The following is a 20,094-nucleotide window of genomic DNA, read 5'->3' as shown; positions in this document are numbered from 1 at the left end:
TTTTGAGTCCCTCAACTCTTAGGGCCATGTCTTATATGGTTAGAAATAAGTCTATTTTGCTCTCTCATCTCTTTGGGCCGGATGCCAATGAGCTACGGCCTACGGGAGCATATTGACGGCGACGACAGTGAGGCATCAGGCATCGGGAGATGAGAGAGCAGAGAGAGTGAAGAGAAAAGAGAGGGAGATCGGGATAAAGGAGGAAGAGGGGGCTGAGAATGACATGTGGGGCCATGTGGGCCCCACCATTTTTTATTAGTTTATGTGTGAAACTAACATGTGGGTCCCATGAGGTTTTATTTTTTCGGGTCACATTGCCACGTAAGCGTCACGTCCATGCCATATCAGATGAAGACTAAGTCAAATTAATGACATAGGCGCCACATCAGCCAAAACCGCCGAGGGACCTCGTGTGCATTAGTTTTGACAGTTGAGGGACGCGTTGTATCTGGTTTTCCGGTTGAAGGATGAAAATCTGTTCGTTGACAAGTTAAGGGACCCCGGATGAACTTATTCCTCTTTCAAACCAAGCCCAGTTACCCTGCTGTACAAATGTCAGCCTGGGCCTCTTCTCCTCAACCCTCCCAGCCCAATTTCTGCCACACACACGTGCATCATTACGAATACAAAATTTTGAAAGATGGCGGGAAATGAAAACACGTCGATCTCCGACTCCGACTGCGCGTGTAGACTCCGTTTCATATTCAACAACCGCCTATATAATTTTGCCGCCTCCTCGTCTCGACTCTCATCCCATCTCACCTGATTTTCTCTCGCTCGATGAAACAATTCCAGCACCATGCCATCCATGATGGTGCAATCGGCCGGCATGAAGAGGCTTCTCCGCGACATCGAGAGCAGGAGGACGCCGCCGGATCACCTCGCGCCGATCACCGGGCGTGTCGCCAAGAAGTTTTCACGGCCATCCTCACCATTCCTGGCCGGCGCCGCCGGCGCCGACGAGCCGATCATCAAGAAGGGCACGCCGGTGAGCGTGCGCACCCGGGTCGGCAAGATCGGCGCGGGGCTCAACCGCCACCTCGTGCTCCGGCTCGGCGCCGTCGTCGTGTCCGACGCCGACGAGGACGACGGCTTCCTCGACGTCGTCTACAACGTCGGGTTCCCGCCCCACGATCCCTTCCGCCCCGTGCGCGTATCCAGGGACCAAGTTAAGGTGATCACGCCCACCGCCGCCGTCACCAACGCTGCCGCGCCGCCGCCGCCGCCGCATCCCACCAAGTCGAAGAGCAAGGACGGCGGCCCGAGACCGACCGTCGCCGGCAAGTCGCTGCGGCTGCTGACGAAGCTGGAGAGGGAGAGAGCTGGAGCAATATATTACTCCCTAGTTTTGAGGCCATGAGATGAGGCGATCAGTAGCGCCTTTCAGTATGTTTTTGGGTCATGGAAGAGACACTGTGATCAGTAGCCTTTCAGTAGCAATTGCTCTTATGTTTTTAGCTGTGTTTTGGTCGATTCTTTTGTTCTGAGTTGTACTCCAAATTTCATAAGAGTGCCTAATCTGTATGCGATGTACATGAATATGATTGGGAAATAATGTGAATTCATATCGTGAGAATAGAGAAGGTGTCCTCTCCTTTCATCTCTTGCATGGACTTCAATTCTCTGCATCTTTTCGAGCTCTGATTCTTTGTGATTAGTTTACGCGGTGGTAGTCAGGGCAGAGACGAGTCTAGGTAATTAGGGCTTGAGCACTAGGTTTGTCTTCTTAATCCATTGTAAATCTTTCTAAAAATTACGAAAAAAGAATTGAAGATTTACAAACTACATTGGTTGAGTCCATCAGTGGTGCCAGTGTTCCTCCAAAATTCCAATTGCAGATTAGTTCGTGTCGGCATGTCGGGTAGCTGCTTAATTTGTCGCCGATGCAGCGAACGTCAACCTGCCATGAGCGCTCTCGAGTGATCGCTGGCAGCTGTTTGCAGTTTGCTAGTGCTTAGATGGGCCTAGATTCTTTCGTGATCCAGGCCGGGTTCTATGGGTTGGGCTCGTTGACAAAGCCCACTACAGGACGAAATTGGAGCAAGAGCAATGGTGATCTTACATTGACCAACAAAGCACCGATTAGCCCAAACAACCAGTGGTTGCCAGGAATTTACTTTTTATTATCTGTGCAAAAGGAGAGAGAGAAGGAATGAAAAAACGGTACATAAATTTTCTCACCGTATATATACCGTTTTCATAAAAGATAATGAAAAATATTCTTTCTAAGTGTCTATGATAGTAAAATTTGGTTTTTCTAATTTTTGTTTGTGTCGTATTAAAGTTGTAAAAATAGAGAGCTCCGACCGTATCAGTACCGTTTCTGTAATAATAGAAAAATAAATACCGTTTCCGATTGTTTTCATCCTAAGAGAGAAGAAAATAAAGCACTGAAAGTAACACTACTGCAAAAGAAAAGTTTCAACAACACACTACTTTGCAAAAGCATAGAAGAATGAACCTTACGCCACAAATGTACATTTTGATCCGTGGTTGTTTTGTTTGGACTAGTCTTTTTACTTAGACAAAAAAAAAGACCCTATTGTTTTGTTTCTTTGTTACGATTGGATGGAAAGACAAATACACACACCTCTCCACACATAGGACACATATAGGGTGTGTTTAATTCATGTCAAAATTGAAAGTTTGATTGAAATTGAAACGATATAACAGAAAAGTTAGAAATTTGTATATAGGAAAGTTTCGATGTGATAAAAAGTTAAAAGTTTGAAGAAAAAGTTGGGAACTAAACTATGCCATACTCCCTTAGAAAATCTCTACCCTTAGAAAATCCCACAATTGAATGTTCACGCATTTATTATTTACTCGTTTCGAGCGATTAAGACATTCAAACGTTCAGATTTCAGGCCACATCTGGGAGCTGGGAGGGACAACACCGTGACGGCCGGTGTGTGTGGGCGGCGGCGAGCAGAGCAGGCAGTATCTGATGTGCCGCGACCCGCACATTTAACTCAGAGACCGCGAACGAACGGCGCGAAGCCTCCGCGCCACGCCACGCCGCGCCGCGCACGACGTCGCAGCCGCCCGCCCCACCCCGTCCACGTGATTTGTCCCCGAGCGACGCGACGCGCGCACATGCGCCCCCGCGCGCGCGCGCGCTGGCGGCTTCTACTACCTCTACCTCCTCCTGCGCGCGGCAATCAAGCAAAGCACAAACAAAGCTAGGCAGATAGCTAAAAGCTCGGGCGCCTAGCTCCAACTCAACTCAATCTCCTCTTCTTCTTCATGGCTATCCCCTTGCCGCTCGGCCGGAAAACCGCACGCTGCTTGCTTGCTTTCGTAAGCAAGAATATGGCCCCGTTTGGACCTGCCGATGACACAAAGATTTAGTACGTACACACAAAATAGGAAAAGCTATTAGCCACCTCTGTATCAAAAGTTTTAATTACTTCAAACCTAAAAATGAATTTATCTGATATTTTAAAGCATCTTCTGTATCAGCAGTTTTCAAACGGAATATACCATTCAACGGTTGTTTGGAAAACGTGTAAACAGAAACCAAGGTGAAATCTGTAAATTAATAAAAAAAGAATGGGGCCTATGTATCCATAAATATGGATTAAGACGGTGTTTTGATTTTGGTCAAAGTCAAACTGTTTTAAGTTTGACTAAGTTTATAGATAAAAATATTAATATTTATAATATTAAATTAGTGTCATCTATCTATCTATCTATTATATACTAAAAGTCCATTAAACTTCCTATAAACGCTCTCAAGCCGCCACATGGCACTTCTACAAACGCTCATATATTGCCACGTGGTAATGTCTAATCTCACCGTCGATTTTCACTTAAATCGGTGGACCCGATAATTTAGACCATTAGATTAGATTAGATGTATTTTATTTAAAAGGAAACTAATACCTTCCTGTTCACCGGAAAAAGAAAAAAAAAACACACAAGTACTCCGTAGGTATGTACGTACGTGAGACTTAAAAAACAATGAATCTTATTACCGTTTATCTTATTGTTCACCGGAAAAAGAAAACAAAAACACAAGTATGTTCATATGTAAGACTAAAAAACAATGAATCTTACCTACTGTTTATCGAAAGAAAAAAATTACGCACAGACTTAGTACTATAAAAAACAATAAAGCGAACAAAACATACGTAGGACCATTAAAAAATTGATTATCCTTTCTACTATTTAAAAATAAAATCTATTGCTCTCTATAAATTTAAGTAAATGTCACCATCGATTTTCATTTAAATTGGTGAACTCAATATTTTAGACCATTATATTAGATGTATTTTATTTTAAAAACTAATACCCAGTGTAGGTATACGGGAGACCTATATAACTGTTAAGCTAAAAAATACATAAGTAGTTCGTACGTACATACGACTTGAAAAAAAGAAATGAAGCTTACCTACTGTCCATCGGAACAAAGAAAAATCTATGCACGGTGGTCTTTTGAAATACTATTTTCAAAATCCTTACTATAAAAACAATAAAACAAAAAATGTGTATCATTCGAAAAGGATCGATGGTCTTATGAATAGTATTATCTACTATTTAAAGATAAATATATTACTCTACAAATTTACATAAATATACGTAGTTAAACTAAATTTATATTATAAATATGAAATATCCCATCAATGATCTTTATTCGTTCTATCTTAACATACGAGGCTGATATATATAATATTTAATGCTATGATAATTTTTTATTTTACATCATATTCTAGAGTGTCTTGATGAATACACAACGCTAATTTAAATCTACATTTGCATAAATGAAAACAACACAATTTAGTTGTTTCATTTTACACCATTAGATTTTATTTATTGTTTAAAAATAATACATTTCTCCTATATACGGATACATGAGAAATATGTAACTGTTGACTAGAAAAAGTACTCCGTATATAGATATGATTGAAAAGAACAATATTGCTTACATATCATTTGCTGGAAGAACAGAAAGTGTACTTATGATAAAGCCAAAAAAATCGGCAGTCCTTAAAAAAGAATTTTCTACAATTTAAGGATAAAATATTATAATCTTCAAATTTACGCAAATGTAAATATGAAATACCCAATCAATGCTTTTAAGCGTTTTATCTTTTAAATTATTTTAAAATTATATATCCAATTTGTGATCCGGTTGTATTCCTTTAAATAAATAAACTACTAAATATCTATAGCCCAAAATACATCACAAATATGGAGCCGACATGTAATAATTAATGTTATGATAATAATTTCACATCATATTTTAGGTGTAAAGAACACTTGAGGAATACACAACGCTGATTTAAATGTACATATGTATTCTCCAAATTACCAATGGCGTCTCATATGATTAGAAACAATAGGTGTTGAAAACAATCTGGACATTGAACTAACATGCACTACACTATAGATATTATAGATATTTGTCAAAATATGATACGTTACTTTGGAGATTAATGTGGTGTTATTTTAAAAAAAATCACTTTGTCCCAGTTACATATAAAATTTTCTATTGTTTTGGGATAAAATTCAACTCCTTCGATTTATGTGACAGAGGGAATATAAGTAATATAAGTCATCTTTGATTAGATGAAGTAGTATCACTAGCTATATTTTTAATAGACAATATATTTCATTAATATATAATAAAATTAAAATGCTACTTAAAGTAGTCTATGGCGTATAAAATAAAAAATGTTATATAAAGTTTGGAAACTCCAAAAAATTTTAAAAAAGAATCACACATAATACAAATAGATATGAACTAACTTCGTTATGGTGACACATTTTTTTCTAATAAATTTGAAGATATACAATTTCAAGTAATAAGCCCAAACCAGTTATTAACGAGCATACGTTTAAAATAGAGTCAAAAAATATTTCAAAAATATCATCCACACATAAACATTTGTAATAAAAGTTCAAACAAGATTTAACAACATGCCCGCGCGTACGCGCGGGCTACCTTCCTAGTTAAATTAATAATTGAATATATTTTCATAATAAATTTGTCTTGGGTTAAAAATGTTATTACTTTTTTCTATAAACTTGGTCAAACTTAAATTAGTTTGACCAAAGTCAAAACGTCTTATAACCTGAAACGGAGGGAGTACTTAAGATGATAGATTATCATAGACATGATTTTCAATCTTTCAAATGATGTGATTTCTACATAATCTTATTTTATCAACATTTTCTAGAAATAACTTTTGTTAATATTTTTGTTCAATTTTCAAATGGTCAATTTATTTGTTTATGCCCATTAACAACTGCCATAAATTCAATTTTAGCTATCATCAATCAACACATCGAAACCGGCCATGAGTAGGATTTTTTTTTTTGGTTTGGTTTGACCAAGGCTGTGTTTAGTTCACCTAAAATTGAAAGTTTGGTTGAAATTAGAACGATCTGATGGAAAAGTTGGAAGTTTGTGTGTGTAGGAAAGTTTTGATGTGATGGAAAAGTTGGAAGTTTGAAAAAAAAACTTTGGAAAACAGGGCGCAAAACAAAAGCCCTCATCGGTTACAACAGGGAAGATGTACCGCTAGGAAGAGAAACGAGTCATGGAGGATGGATCCGGTTGGGGATCGATCGGTTTTCTTCTGCACGATTCATCGCATTCGATGCCAAAAGGCGACAATGATGCTGGCTAGCTTGCAGTGGAAGAAGTCATTAGGCCTTTCGCCAAAAGTGCTTTTGCGGCCTCTGCCAGCCAGCTTGTTGGTTTTCTGCAACTACAGCACTCTGGTCCTCTCCTCTAACCACATATGGGTTTGCTTATTGCTTTTGCTCGTCAATTTGTGGCAAAAAAGAAAATTGTGCAATACATAATTGCATATGATCTTTAGTTGAGGTAATTGCAATCAAACTACCAAAGCATGTGTGTGTGCTTTGTCACTAAGCTCATGAGAGGAAAGTGTCAAGTGTAATCAATAAAGCGGGTAACCTGAGTTTCCATGTTTATTATTTTCCTATCTCTCCGGCCCTCACCGTCCTACCTATGTTCAGTTATAAACAAGCCAAATATGTGATGCGTGTAGTGCCTTTCGAGCTGATCGGTGATGATTTCTTCTCTTTTGGAGTTTGGATGCTACTCCCACTCAAACGTAAGGTATAAAACATGATCATGATCATCACAAGCAATTCTGTTTTTTTTTCCCTTTTCTGACAATAAACTACTCCAATCTGCCAAGCTTTACACCAAACAGTTCATCCATCCACCATTAATTTTTGACCAAGTAGTAGGCAGTATTACATGGCACCAAAACCGCCCAATTTTTAAAAAAACAAAATAAAACAAAAAAGAAATTTAAAAAACTAATCGATTTACTTATGCCAATATACACCAACAACAAATGGAATGCACGTTAGCTCTCTCTCTCTCTCTCTCTCAGTCCAACCCAACTCGACTCAAGGCAAGTCCATACGCCATATCCTTCTTCTTCATCTCCGGTGATCCAAAAATTGAAAAAAAAACATGGAGGTCATCATCACCTGTAATCTAATAGACCATGTCGTCGCGGACAACGCTGGCGAGGGGAGGGTGGGCGTAGGGGCCCCTGATCCAGGTGTTGGCGATGAAGCGGTAGGGCGCCTCGGTGAGGTGGATGCCGTCCCAGCTGACGTGAGCGTCGGGATCCTCGCACGTCGTCGCGCCGGGGAGCCCGCACGATGCGCTCATGTTGTAGTTGTACGGCCCGCCGCCGCCGCAGCACGCCCTCAGCGCGCCCCTCTTGTATCCTGCATCAAAGATCATCAGACACATTTCTCATGTCAACTCTCAATCGGTTCTTGAATGAATCCACAGGTCGAGTGAGATTAACAGCTTGTAAGATGCAATGCAGACTCTGTTCTGCAACTCTGATGCTCTGATGTATCCTGCTACTGCTGAGATTCTTTGTTCAGACTTCATACACCTGGCGATGATCAGACACACCAACCTAGTGATTGCTTCCAATGAGGGATTTGATTGATTATTGTGCAGAGTTAATCAGATGTTGGGAGGAATAATTGTGGGAGATGAGAGAAGATGTTTGTCCCCAGTAATGGTGCCGGATCAAGCCAAAACAAGGTGACCTGGCCATGGACGGTCACTGCAGCAGATACGCCAACAGCTGTGCCACTGCGCGTACGTGTTGGTAGGTGAACTCACAGACACCGTTGCTCTGGCCGCTGACACCGGCGTATCTACTCTGCTCTGCCTCTAACTCGCCGACGACGATGATGAGTTCAGGACCATCTCCCCTCCCAAGGGTTGATACCTTAAGACAGCAAAATGACACCGTACTGTTATAGCGAAGTAACTCTAGAAAATCCTCGTTGCCGTCGGGACGACGAGAAGATTACGGGGGGCTGTTTGGTTGGTTGCCATGGTCGAACAGAAAAACAATAGAAATGGAATGTTGTGGCGCACGCACGGAGCAACGAGCACCACCAAACCAACCCGACACGGTCTGTGTGGGAGTGTGGGTGAGATGATGGGTACGGTTTTGTGAGATGTAACCGTCAGGTTAGTGTCAGTGGCTGGCCGCCCTGCACACACAGTACCCCCAACCATCATCCAGTGCTAGCTCTTGCTGTACTGCAATGCTGCCTGGCATGGTCCCCCGGCCCCATACTGACCAACCCTCAAACTACCATTTCTGTCTTGAACATCGCATTGCAGAGGAAAGCAGAGTTGCACGGCAAAAGAAAAAAAAAGAACGTAGATATGTCCAGATACATAGCCAGAAGTTAAGATAGACTTACCGTAGAGGTGAGGGGTGCGGGCGAACTGGATGTAGGGGGTGTAGTAGTCGGCGTAGACGATGCGGGAGTCGGGGCGGCGGCGCTGGAGCTGGTCGAGGGCGATGCGGAGCATGGCGTTGTGGTAGAGCGCGACGCTGTTGTACTTCTTGAGGCAGCCGGTGCGGGGGTCGTACTCGCTGCGGTCCTCGGTGGCGTACATGGTGAGCGTGATCGGGATGCAGCCGGCGGGGAGGTTCCCCGGCACGACGACGTGGCGCGCGCCCTCGTCGAGCAGCCGCTCGATGCCCCCCACCATGGAGGCCACCACGCTGGGCACCATCGTCTTCACCTTCTCCAGGCTCCACTCCGCCTTCCACGCGAAGCTGTAGTCGTTGCCTCCGAACTCGCCGAACACGAACAGCGCCTTGGAGAAGAACTCCCTGCACTCTGTATTTATTTACATGTTCTTGAATTCAATTAGATCGACGGCGGCGATGGCAATGGCGATGCGGAGAATTGGAGATGGACGGACCTTGAGGGGAGGAGCAGATGGTTTGCTTGACCTCGTCGAACCACTGGAGCTGGACGTTCATGGAGGTGTTGAAAGGAGGGATGCTCCAGACATTGTTGTCCTTGAAGTATTTGAGGTCGAGGGCGGTGGCGCCCATGACGGCGAAGTTGGCGCCCTGGCTGAAGTTGGTGCCCTTGTTCGCCGACGGCGGCAGCAGCGGCAGCCCGAACGCCTCAGCTGCAAATCCAACCGAATCAAACCACTCGCATTCGATCGAGGAGATGATGATGATGATGATGATCATGGCCGGTAAACCGGCGACGTACCGAGGAAGTCGATGACGAGGCGGCCGTTGGAGCAGCGGGCGTACGGCGGAGGGAACTTGGGCATGTTGGGGAGCTTGCCGGAGTTGATGATGACGAAGTTGCCCGTGTCGGAGAAGGAGTCGCCGAAGCTGAATATCGCGTTGTAGTACGACGGCAGCGGATCCGCCATGGCCACCGTCGCCGCCGCCGCCAGCCACACCAACCCCAGCACCGCCACCCTCCTCCTCTCCATGGTCGCTCACAAAGTTGGCAACCACAAACCACAAGTGTGAAACAAAGAGGAGGAAGAAGAAGAAGAAGCAAATGAGGAGGGGACAACTAAAAGCAGTGCTGCTTAGGGGATTGTTATATAGTAGGGCACATGGTTTACTACTTACAAGGTGGTACTAATTATGTCCACTAATGAACCCCTTAATAAACAATTCCTCTCTCTCTCTCTAACATATTTTTCTCTCTACCATATTTCTCTCTCTATTTGTTTGTGGATGGGCTATGGGCTATGGAGGAGTATGGTATGGTATGGGAGGGTACATGGAGAATGGAGGTGTGGGAGGTTTGTTGTTAAGGTGGCTTTGATGGGAAGCATAGCAAAAGACATGGCACACATGCCTTGCTTGCTTAGTGTTTTTTTTTTCTTTTTTTTTTTGGGTTCACCTCGACCTGGGGACAGCTATGACTGACAGGTGGTGTATTATCTTGCTAACATTAACAACAATAATAATCTACTAGCCGTTGAGGGGACAAGCAAAACTATATCATGACTGTTGGAAGAAAAACATATATATGTACATTTATGGATAAATTATTTTTTTTTCCAATGTTTGGTTTTCTCTCTATGTTTTTTCAGTTTGTGCAGGGGCAGCATGGTGGAGTCAAAGGGAAGGAGGAACCATGTGTGTGGTAGTAATAGTATTAGAACAGGGAGAGAAGCATCTTAGAACCAAAAAAATAAAAAATAAAAAAAAGAGTGCAGGAGAGGGGCAGCACTAACACTAACATGTGCCCCAGATAGGCGCTGCTGAGGGAAATTATTGAGATTTTGGCCATCTTCCATCTCATCTTATCTTGTTCATCCCCCTCCCTATCCCCATCCTACACGATCCGATTCATGCCCACAACTAACGTATCTCCGATCGTGTAATCGAGTACTAACTACTGCCATGCGAACTGACGCCTTCCTATACCTACCTCTGCACATCCACAAATTCAGTCTCTCTGAAGTTCCTAAATTATTTCTTCAAATGAACCACATCACACTATTGGAAAACTGATCTTTGTTCGGTCGACCCAAAACCACAATAGTTCTGGTATTTTAAAAGAACCGGGACTAAAAATGATCATGTGAACAATTTTATGTCTCTGAATATTGTTTCTCTGAAGACTACACGTCTCTTTAATTACTGTTGTTAATTGTTAGTTAATTATTGATTTGTTGGCTGAACAAAAGGTGATGGTGTAGTGGATAGGGCCAGGGAGCGTGCTCTGCATCTCTGGGTTGGAGATTCCGGTTGGTAGAAGCAGACAAAGCAGCTGCAAATGCACTGCAGTGCCCACCAAGAGATAACAACTTTTTATTTTTTGTTTTGCGACAGGGTTAACACTATTTTTTAACTCCCTCAACGGCTCAATAACTGCAACTTGTGATGGGTGATTTGGATTTGGTTGATGTGATAATCTGTCCAGTTAATCTGATCGTTGTTCTGTTGTTATATAGTACCAGCAGTCATTTAATTAGTGCTTTTGTATGTATTGGATTAGAGTGGGATGGTGATGGTGTACCACTACCACTAAAAAAGGAGGGTAGTGATAAAATGATGGAAAAGAAATGCATATTAGTACATCACATAAAGGAAGCAATGGTAATGATGATTAGTGACCCTATTATATACTACCTCCATATTTTAATGTATGATACTGTTGACTTTTTGTCAAACGTTTGACCCTTCGTCTTATTCAAAAAATTTATGTAATTAACATTTATTTTATTGTGACTTGATTCATCATCAAATATTCTTTAAGCATGACATAAATATTTTCATATTTGCACAAAAATTTTGAATAAAATGAATGGTCAAACGTTGATCGAAAAGTCAACGGCGTCATAAATTAAAATACGGAGGGAGTATTTGTGGTACAAGTAATTATCAAAACCAGAAAATTGGTGCGTTAGCAGATCTCTAGGATGTACTCGTATGACCTAGAGCGAAAAAAAAAAATAAATCCACTACAAAAGCTGACAAATAGGGCCATAAAGCCACTAATTTAGTGATAACTTTTCAGCTTGCACGACCGTTACGGCAGCCATTTTGTGTGATATTATCTGCTGCGTGCCTCCACGAATATAAGCAATTCATGACATAAATATGATGCTCAATATACTACTTTGATATATAATATCTTAAAGATAAATTATTTTAAATAGAAAGAGATGTATGTTATTATGATGATTTGTTTCACGTAACATCGTTTTATACTGTCAATCTTTATTTTTTTTGTTATTATTTTTTATTATAAATGGTTAAAGTTAAAAAGATTTGATCAACCACCGTTCAGAATTATGCTTCATTGTTATGGACAAAGAGAGTAGGACACCGTTAAAATTGCAAGAAATATATATATCCAATGAAATTATGAAATTGCACACCACCTTAATTAGATTCCATCTAATTACACTATGTTCTTCAAACGCTTCTTTATAATAACTAGGAAGGTAGCCCGCGCGTACGCGCGGGCATGTTGTTAAATCTTGTTTGAACTTTTATTACAAATGTTTATGTGTGGATGATATTTTTGAAATATTTTTTGACTCTATTTTAAACGTATGCTCGTTAATAACTGGTTTGGGCTTATTACTTGAAATTGTATATCTTCAAATTTATTAGAAAAAAATGTGTCACCATAACGAAGTTAGTTCATATCTATTTGTATTATGTGTGATTCTTTTTTAAAATTTTTTGGAGTTTCCAAACTTTATATAACATTTTTTATTTTATACGCCATAGACTACTTTAAGTAGCATTTTAATTTTATTATATATTAATGAAATATATTGTCTATTAAAAATATAGCTAGTGATACTACTTCATCTAATCAAAGATGACTTATATTACTTATATTCCCTCTGTCACATAAATCGAAGGAGTTGAATTTTATCCCAAAACAATAGAAAATTTTATATGTAACTGGGACAAAGTGATTTTTTTTAAAATAACACCACATTAATCTCCAAAGTAACGTATCATATTTTGACAAATATCTATAATATCTATAGTGTAGTGCATGTTAGTTCAATGTCCAGATTGTTTTCAACACCTATTGTTTCTAATCATATGAGACGCCATTGGTAATTTGGAGAATACATATGTACATTTAAATCAGCGTTGTGTATTCCTCAAGTGTTCTTTACACCTAAAATATGATGTGAAATTATTATCATAACATTAATTATTACATGTCGGCTCCATATTTGTGATGTATTTTGGGCTATAGATATTTAGTAGTTTATTTATTTAAAGGAATACAACCGGATCACAAATTGGATATATAATTTTAAAATAATTTAAAAGATAAAACGCTTAAAAGCATTGATTGGGTATTTCATATTTACATTTGCGTAAATTTGAAGATTATAATATTTTATCCTTAAATTGTAGAAAATTCTTTTTTAAGGACTGCCGATTTTTTTGGCTTTATCATAAGTACACTTTCTGTTCTTCCAGCAAATGATATGTAAGCAATATTGTTCTTTTCAATCATATCTATATACGGAGTACTTTTTCTAGTCAACAGTTACATATTTCTCATGTATCCGTATATAGGAGAAATGTATTATTTTTAAACAATAAATAAAATCTAATGGTGTAAAATGAAACAACTAAATTGTGTTGTTTTCATTTATGCAAATGTAGATTTAAATTAGCGTTGTGTATTCATCAAGACACTCTAGAATATGATGTAAAATAAAAAATTATCATAGCATTAAATATTATATATATCAGCCTCGTATGTTAAGATAGAACGAATAAAGATCATTGATGGGATATTTCATATTTATAATATAAATTTAGTTTAACTACGTATATTTATGTAAATTTGTAGAGTAATATATTTATCTTTAAATAGTAGATAATACTATTCATAAGACCATCGATCCTTTTCGAATGATACACATTTTTTGTTTTATTGTTTTTATAGTAAGGATTTTGAAAATAGTATTTCAAAAGACCACCGTGCATAGATTTTTCTTTGTTCCGATGGACAGTAGGTAAGCTTCATTTCTTTTTTTCAAGTCGTATGTACGTACGAACTACTTATGTATTTTTTAGCTTAACAGTTATATAGGTCTCCCGTATACCTACACTGGGTATTAGTTTTTAAAATAAAATACATCTAATATAATGGTCTAAAATATTGAGTTCACCAATTTAAATGAAAATCGATGGTGACATTTACTTAAATTTATAGAGAGCAATAGATTTTATTTTTAAATAGTAGAAAGGATAATCAATTTTTTAATGGTCCTACGTATGTTTTGTTCGCTTTATTGTTTTTTATAGTACTAAGTCTGTGCGTAATTTTTTTCTTTCGATAAACAGTAGGTAAGATTCATTGTTTTTTAGTCTTACATATGAACATACTTGTGTTTTTGTTTTCTTTTTCCGGTGAACAATAAGATAAACGGTAATAAGATTCATTGTTTTTTAAGTCTCACGTACGTACATACCTACGGAGTACTTGTGTGTTTTTTTTTCTTTTTCCGGTGAACAGGAAGGTATTAGTTTCCTTTTAAATAAAATACATCTAATCTAATCTAATGGTCTAAATTATCGGGTCCACCGATTTAAGTGAAAATCGACGGTGAGATTAGACATTACCACGTGGCAATATATGAGCGTTTGTAGAAGTGCCATGTGGCGGCTTGAGAGCGTTTATAGGAAGTTTAATGGACTTTTAGTATATAATAGATTGGCTGTAACTCTTTTGAGTAAAGGCCGGGATATGTATTCCATTATCTAAAAAAATTATTTTTTTCAAACGCGCAAAAGAATTGCACGTTAGTATATTAAAAGAAAAGAGAGTTAAAGAGAGTTTTAGTTGCACAACGCAACGGAGCAGACCTGCCCATTGCCGTTCCATCTAATATATCAGCAGCAGCAAAAATGCAGAACTGAAAATTAATCACAAAAAACCCGGTCTAATTAATGAGTCAAACGGGTGAATTAGGCTGACACAGTGACACGTACTCGACGGGAAGCGACTAATCCCCAGAAAATATAAAATTCACTGTTGACAGTACCTCACCGACATAATTAGCCGTCCCCGTTTGTTTTACTACTGTTTCTTGTCCTCGTCTCCAGACGCCTCAAAAACAATTCTTAACAGTTTTCCAACAGCAATCGCATGGACTTTCCTCAGAATCCCCATCTGATTTCGAGCCCCAAAGCCCTTGATTTCCACGGCCACATTGATCATTTCCCGCATTCCGTGGTGCAATTAAGTTACTAATCTCTGCATCGATCAGACAAAATCGCGAGCTATAGTTTAATTAGATTAAGTCTTCTAGTGCTATGTTTAGATTAATTAAAAATGGTGACAGATTGCTCCTGCTAGGGTAGCAGGGGTATTATTTTTAAGAATCAGTAGTTCTTTAATTTGGATAATTCCAAGCAAATTCGGCGTCACATTTTAGTTTTTCGAGTAAAAAGGAAACTATTTTGGTCAGTGTGTTTTAGTGGTAGAGAAAGATGAAAAAAAAAAGCTCAACTATGGTAACTTGCTCTTGCTCCTATTCTTAATTTTCGCTTATTCATACAACATATTTCAGGCATCGCTTGGAGTCAAAATGAACATGATTGTTTACTGCTCTCACTGGATGCAGGCTTCAGTTTTTTTTTTTTAACTGTAGGATGTATGGATAAGAGTTTCTGGATGTATCAATATTTTACCAGGGACGGCATAGTGAGATTGTTGCCCTGCACGAGGTGCATCATCTGAACGAGAAACGACATTGTGTATGATAGTATGTCTACCTTGTTGACTTACCTAGAACCGATCAATCGAGATGTTCAACTTCATTGCATCTGAATCTGGTTTTTGATCCGATCTTGATATATCATATTGGTTGAGTGTTACTCATCATACCACAGTTCTCCTTAATCATTCTCATTGTCGCTGGTTAGCTACTCTCCTCTTCTATCATATAACAAGATTTGGTTAAATTTTTAAAATTTTGACCATATAAAATTTTTCGAATGCTAAGTTTAAAAGAAAATAGCATGCATACGGTCACCTTGAAAAATACCACTGGAAGATGATAAAATTATTATAATAAAAAATCGACGTTTAAAGTTTCAAAACTTTAACTGAATCTTCTTATGCATAAGGTATTAAATATTTATGACCAGTGGAACGAAAAATACTCCGTTGAGATGTACTCCCTCCTTCAAAAAATATGAGACATATTTTATTTTTGGTTTCTTCAAAAATCCGAGTCCTATTTGTAGTCACTATGTGCTAAATTAAATTGTTGATCGGAAATCAAGAAGCTATTCTAGTACTTATTGATTACATGTTCATTGGTTTTGTCACATGGTGAGTGAGTTAATTGCTTCTTGGTTTTGACAAAAAAGAAATAGGTCTCAGATTTTCACAAGGAGGGAGTACTACATATTAATACTCAAAAGTTCATAAACCCAAAGAGCATTGCTAGTCATTAGTTACTTTTGGTTCTATTATTTTCACATATTCAAACAACATATTTCAGTAATCATTATTTGCAATTAAACTGAATATGGCTGTTTATGTTTCACTTATGCTTCAGATTCTTTCACTCCATTAATGTTATGAATTGAACAAGCATGGTTGTTTACTTTTCATTTAACGATGCTTTAACTAGAAGGAGAACCTTTTCATTAGTGTTATGGATTAGAGCATCTGGATGTGTGAATATTTTACCAGCAATATAATGACATTTGTGAGGTTTGTTGACCTGCACAAGGTTAAGTTAGATTATTTATGTTGTATCTGTACCTTGTTGACTTACCAGGGCCGAGATGTAGTACAACCTCTTCATTGCATCTGAATCTGATGTCGATCTATATCATGTTGGTCAATGGTTTGAGTATCATTTCATCCTATTGTTTCTTACCCTTTACTTTCTCGTTGTCGCCATGTGCAAACCAAGTTTATCCAATCAACTACTGTTCCAGTTCTAACAGTTTCAAGTAACATGTCTCGAGTATGTGATCCCTAAGAATTTCACAGCTAATCAAACTTTAAATACACCCACTACATGTCAATACTCCTACATTTCGAATGAAGCTTCATATTTCTCGCATCGAACTTGTTACATGTTTCGAGTCTGTCATTCGTTAGAATTTCACACCAAATCAAACTTTAAATACACCCACCATATGTTAATACTTCTACATTTCAAATAGAGCTTCACATTTCTTGTATGGCACTGGTCGATTAGTTCGGTTTATACCAATAGACTGAAGTAGAAAGAAAAATAAAGCCATAGGTTTGTGCGTGCGCTGGACCAGCAGGAAAACGACACTGTAAGGAGCAACAAACATGCGTGTTAGGTAGGTGTTGAGTCACTGCTCTGCAGTGCCTTGATCTGTTACAACATCAAACAAGCCATACATTTTGTGCATCCCAATTGGTGAGAATTCTGAAGCTGCTACCATTTTCAGATTTGTTTTTCTTCTTTACATCCTATACTAGCTACAATCTCTAAGATGCATTGTCCCATATGCTGTGCACTGAACTGCATGTGCCGTAGGTTTGGTTTCAGTTGGCATGACCCACACTGCCCATGCACTGACGGAGTGGGCTATCTGCAAGTTGGGTTAATTTCCAACCGTTTTGTTTGCAGGCACAGAGGTTGCTGTCACTCTAACTGCTTATTGATGGTTATATTTAATTGTTCTTCCAGCTAGCTAGCTAGCTGCATGAGAATTTCGTTTCTAGAAAATATGCATGGATATGATTCTTCATTTGTTTGAATTGGAAAAATTTGCAAATCGCTTTTGGGTTATTCTGAAATTTGTCTTGATTCAATCACATGAATTTGGGGTGTTTAAGGTTTATAAGTAAACCATGCTCACCAATAATTCTTTTTTCATTGGGGCTTGTTCCGAAGAAAATAAAGATGGATCTAAAACTGTAGGATTTAGTTTAAATTTGAACTATATATATAAAATTTTCATTTATATACTCATCTAATTAGACATCTCTAGGAAGACCCATATGGAACACAATTGAGATATTGGAGAATATGCAGAAGAAACAGAAGATTATTGTATTTGACAAGTTAAGGTCAATTTTTTCCGACATACAGGTGAGAAGATTACATACCTTATGTATTTCTCAATGAAAAATCGGAAGTAAATGAAACCCATTTATTCTCGTCGAATAAAGTACATTATTATGTGAGACTTCCACTGGTGGGTCAAGCTCTTTTGATAATTAACACGATTCCCATGAGTAATGAGTTAGTTGAAGTGCTATGGACATAAGCAAAAGACAGATATAAAGTGACAGTGGTTCAAGTTGGGATGAAACGGCATCAACTACTGTAGTTTTCATTGAGGGCCTGAGCTGTCAAGTGTCAACATGATTGCTCTAGCTATGTGCTTTTCCCCTCAAAATGCACTGATGTAGCTTAATTTCACTTCAAACAATTATAGAAGGAAAAAAACTAGCATAAGTTACCTAGCCACTTATACAAAATTACTTCACTTTAGCTTAAGAGAAATATTCGCTCGGTTTTTAGTAACTCTTAACATTAAGAAAATTATCCTAAAATAATATAGGAACTTTTAACATTAAAATTTGTCCTAAAATAAATATAGCAATTTTTCTATCTACTCATTCATCTTAACCAATTAATCACAAGTTCACAACCGTCTCCTGTTTAGTTTCTTCACATATTTTCTCTTCTCAGGCAATTGCAATTAATCTTCCCTATTTAATTCCACATATATATTTGTTGAATATTTGTTTCTAACATAAAAAAGTTATTATATTCTATAGGACATATGGAGTACGCTGGTCTAGCGTCATCTTGACTAACTCAAGCTAGTCACTGTAAATTAAAGATTATATCTTTTGGAGGTTAATTGTTTGGCCAATCAAATCATATCACACTTTCTCCCCTTAATTTCTCTGATAAAAATCATAGCAACTAGAACATAGCAAAGTTGATGTCGATGCAGCTAAAAGGATGGTGGAATTGATCATCGACTCGTCGTCATATGGATGCGGACGTGCATTGCAATCAATTGCATCCCATTGGCCATTCGTAAAGCGGGCAACCTTGGAAAGTAGGCAAGGCATGATTCTTCCTTCTGGTGAAGCAAACCGAGAGCTATTACTGCGATAGCTCAGAGTAGTACCAACACAGCCTTTCATGCGTCTGGTACATGGATATGGCAGGATGGGGAAACACCTAGTGGCACACACAGAGTCACTCTCACAAGCTGATCGATTCTTGGAAATGGCGAGGATTTGTGCCACAAATTGTTGTTTAGGTAGATATATAGCACGTGTTTTTGCATATCCAAATCTTCGAGTAGAATTAATTCATATTTATTTCACAAAATTGATCAATGCATGCGTTAAATTGTAGCATTTTCAGTAACGGAAGGTAAAGTCATACTCATATAATATCATTCGAATGCATAGTCGCGTAGATGATTTTGAATTTTAGAATTTGATTTTAGGATTCCTCTTTATAGCTTTTGTTGCACAACTCTATTTTTATAATTTCTATTCTTAAAAAAAATCAAAATTTCTTTGTATTTCAATCCAATGCACAACCAAGCAAGGCATAAATTAACTTCTAAAAGTACAAACCTATATATATTGGACTTTACTTGTAAAGGATAATTACTTAGATGTGGCTCATTTTGAGAAATTAGAGGGTCCATTTGAAATGTTTGTGAAGACGCATGAATAGAAAAAACATCAAAATAGAATAGAATGTCATGCTCATTGAATTTCTACAGGAATAGAAAACACAAGAAAGTCCTAAAAACTGTTTGTTTAGTTGACACAAAGAAAGAACACAAGAATTAGAGTCATGTGAATAAGGAAACATGAGATAGAACCTCATATTTATTTTCCTCCAAAATCTCCATAGAATCGTTTATTTCAAAATAAACGATATAATTCGATCCTTTGTTTTAGAAACCCATTTAGGAAACTTTCTTATAGGACTAAAATCCTCTAGGCTTAGTTTTTTTCTCATATTATTTATCACATTTTTGACATATTATTTGCTCCACGCTTCGGAAAATGCATTTTTTGAAAAAAAATCTATTGTATTATTTAGACCCACTTGTTTTGAGTTATTTTTAAATTTTATTTATTAAAGTATTTAATTTATCCCTATAATTAAGTAGATAATCCCCGAAAATAAATTTATTCAATAATACGTTTCAAACTGAGGCTAAGTTTTCTATGTTATTCCCACATATCAAAAGGTGCCTTAGCATACTCCCTCTTTTTGGTAATCTCTTATATTTTCTTCAAAAGCATACA

The 20,094-nt window shown here is 38.1% G+C and overlaps 2 protein-coding genes across 2 annotated transcripts; one reads left to right on the top strand and one right to left on the bottom strand.

Annotated features, from left to right (window-relative positions):
• Positions 1-799: 799 nt before the first annotated feature.
• Positions 800-1,360, top strand: LOC127773434 (uncharacterized). Its single transcript, XM_052299493.1, has one exon. It carries the CDS (start codon positions 800-802, stop codon positions 1,358-1,360), a length of 561 nt encoding a protein of 186 aa, XP_052155453.1.
• A 5,816-nt stretch (positions 1,361-7,176) lies between these two features.
• On the bottom strand, positions 7,177-10,008 carry LOC127774767 (GDSL esterase/lipase At1g28580-like). The gene is made up of 4 exons (XM_052301060.1): positions 9,547-10,008; positions 9,242-9,457; positions 8,731-9,156; positions 7,177-7,722 (listed from the first exon to the last, which is right to left on the bottom strand). Exons 1-4 carry the CDS (start codon positions 9,776-9,778, stop codon positions 7,484-7,486), a joined length of 1,113 nt encoding a protein of 370 aa, XP_052157020.1. The 5' UTR covers positions 9,779-10,008; the 3' UTR covers positions 7,177-7,483.
• Positions 10,009-20,094: the final 10,086 nt, after the last annotated feature.

The sequence above is a fragment of the Oryza glaberrima genome, chromosome 5, assembly GCF_000147395.1.
Source record: "Oryza glaberrima chromosome 5, OglaRS2, whole genome shotgun sequence".
Taxonomy (NCBI): Eukaryota; Viridiplantae; Streptophyta; class Magnoliopsida; order Poales; family Poaceae; genus Oryza; species Oryza glaberrima.
Note: the sequence above shows the minus strand (reverse complement) of the source record. Positions and strands in the feature narration are given on the sequence as shown.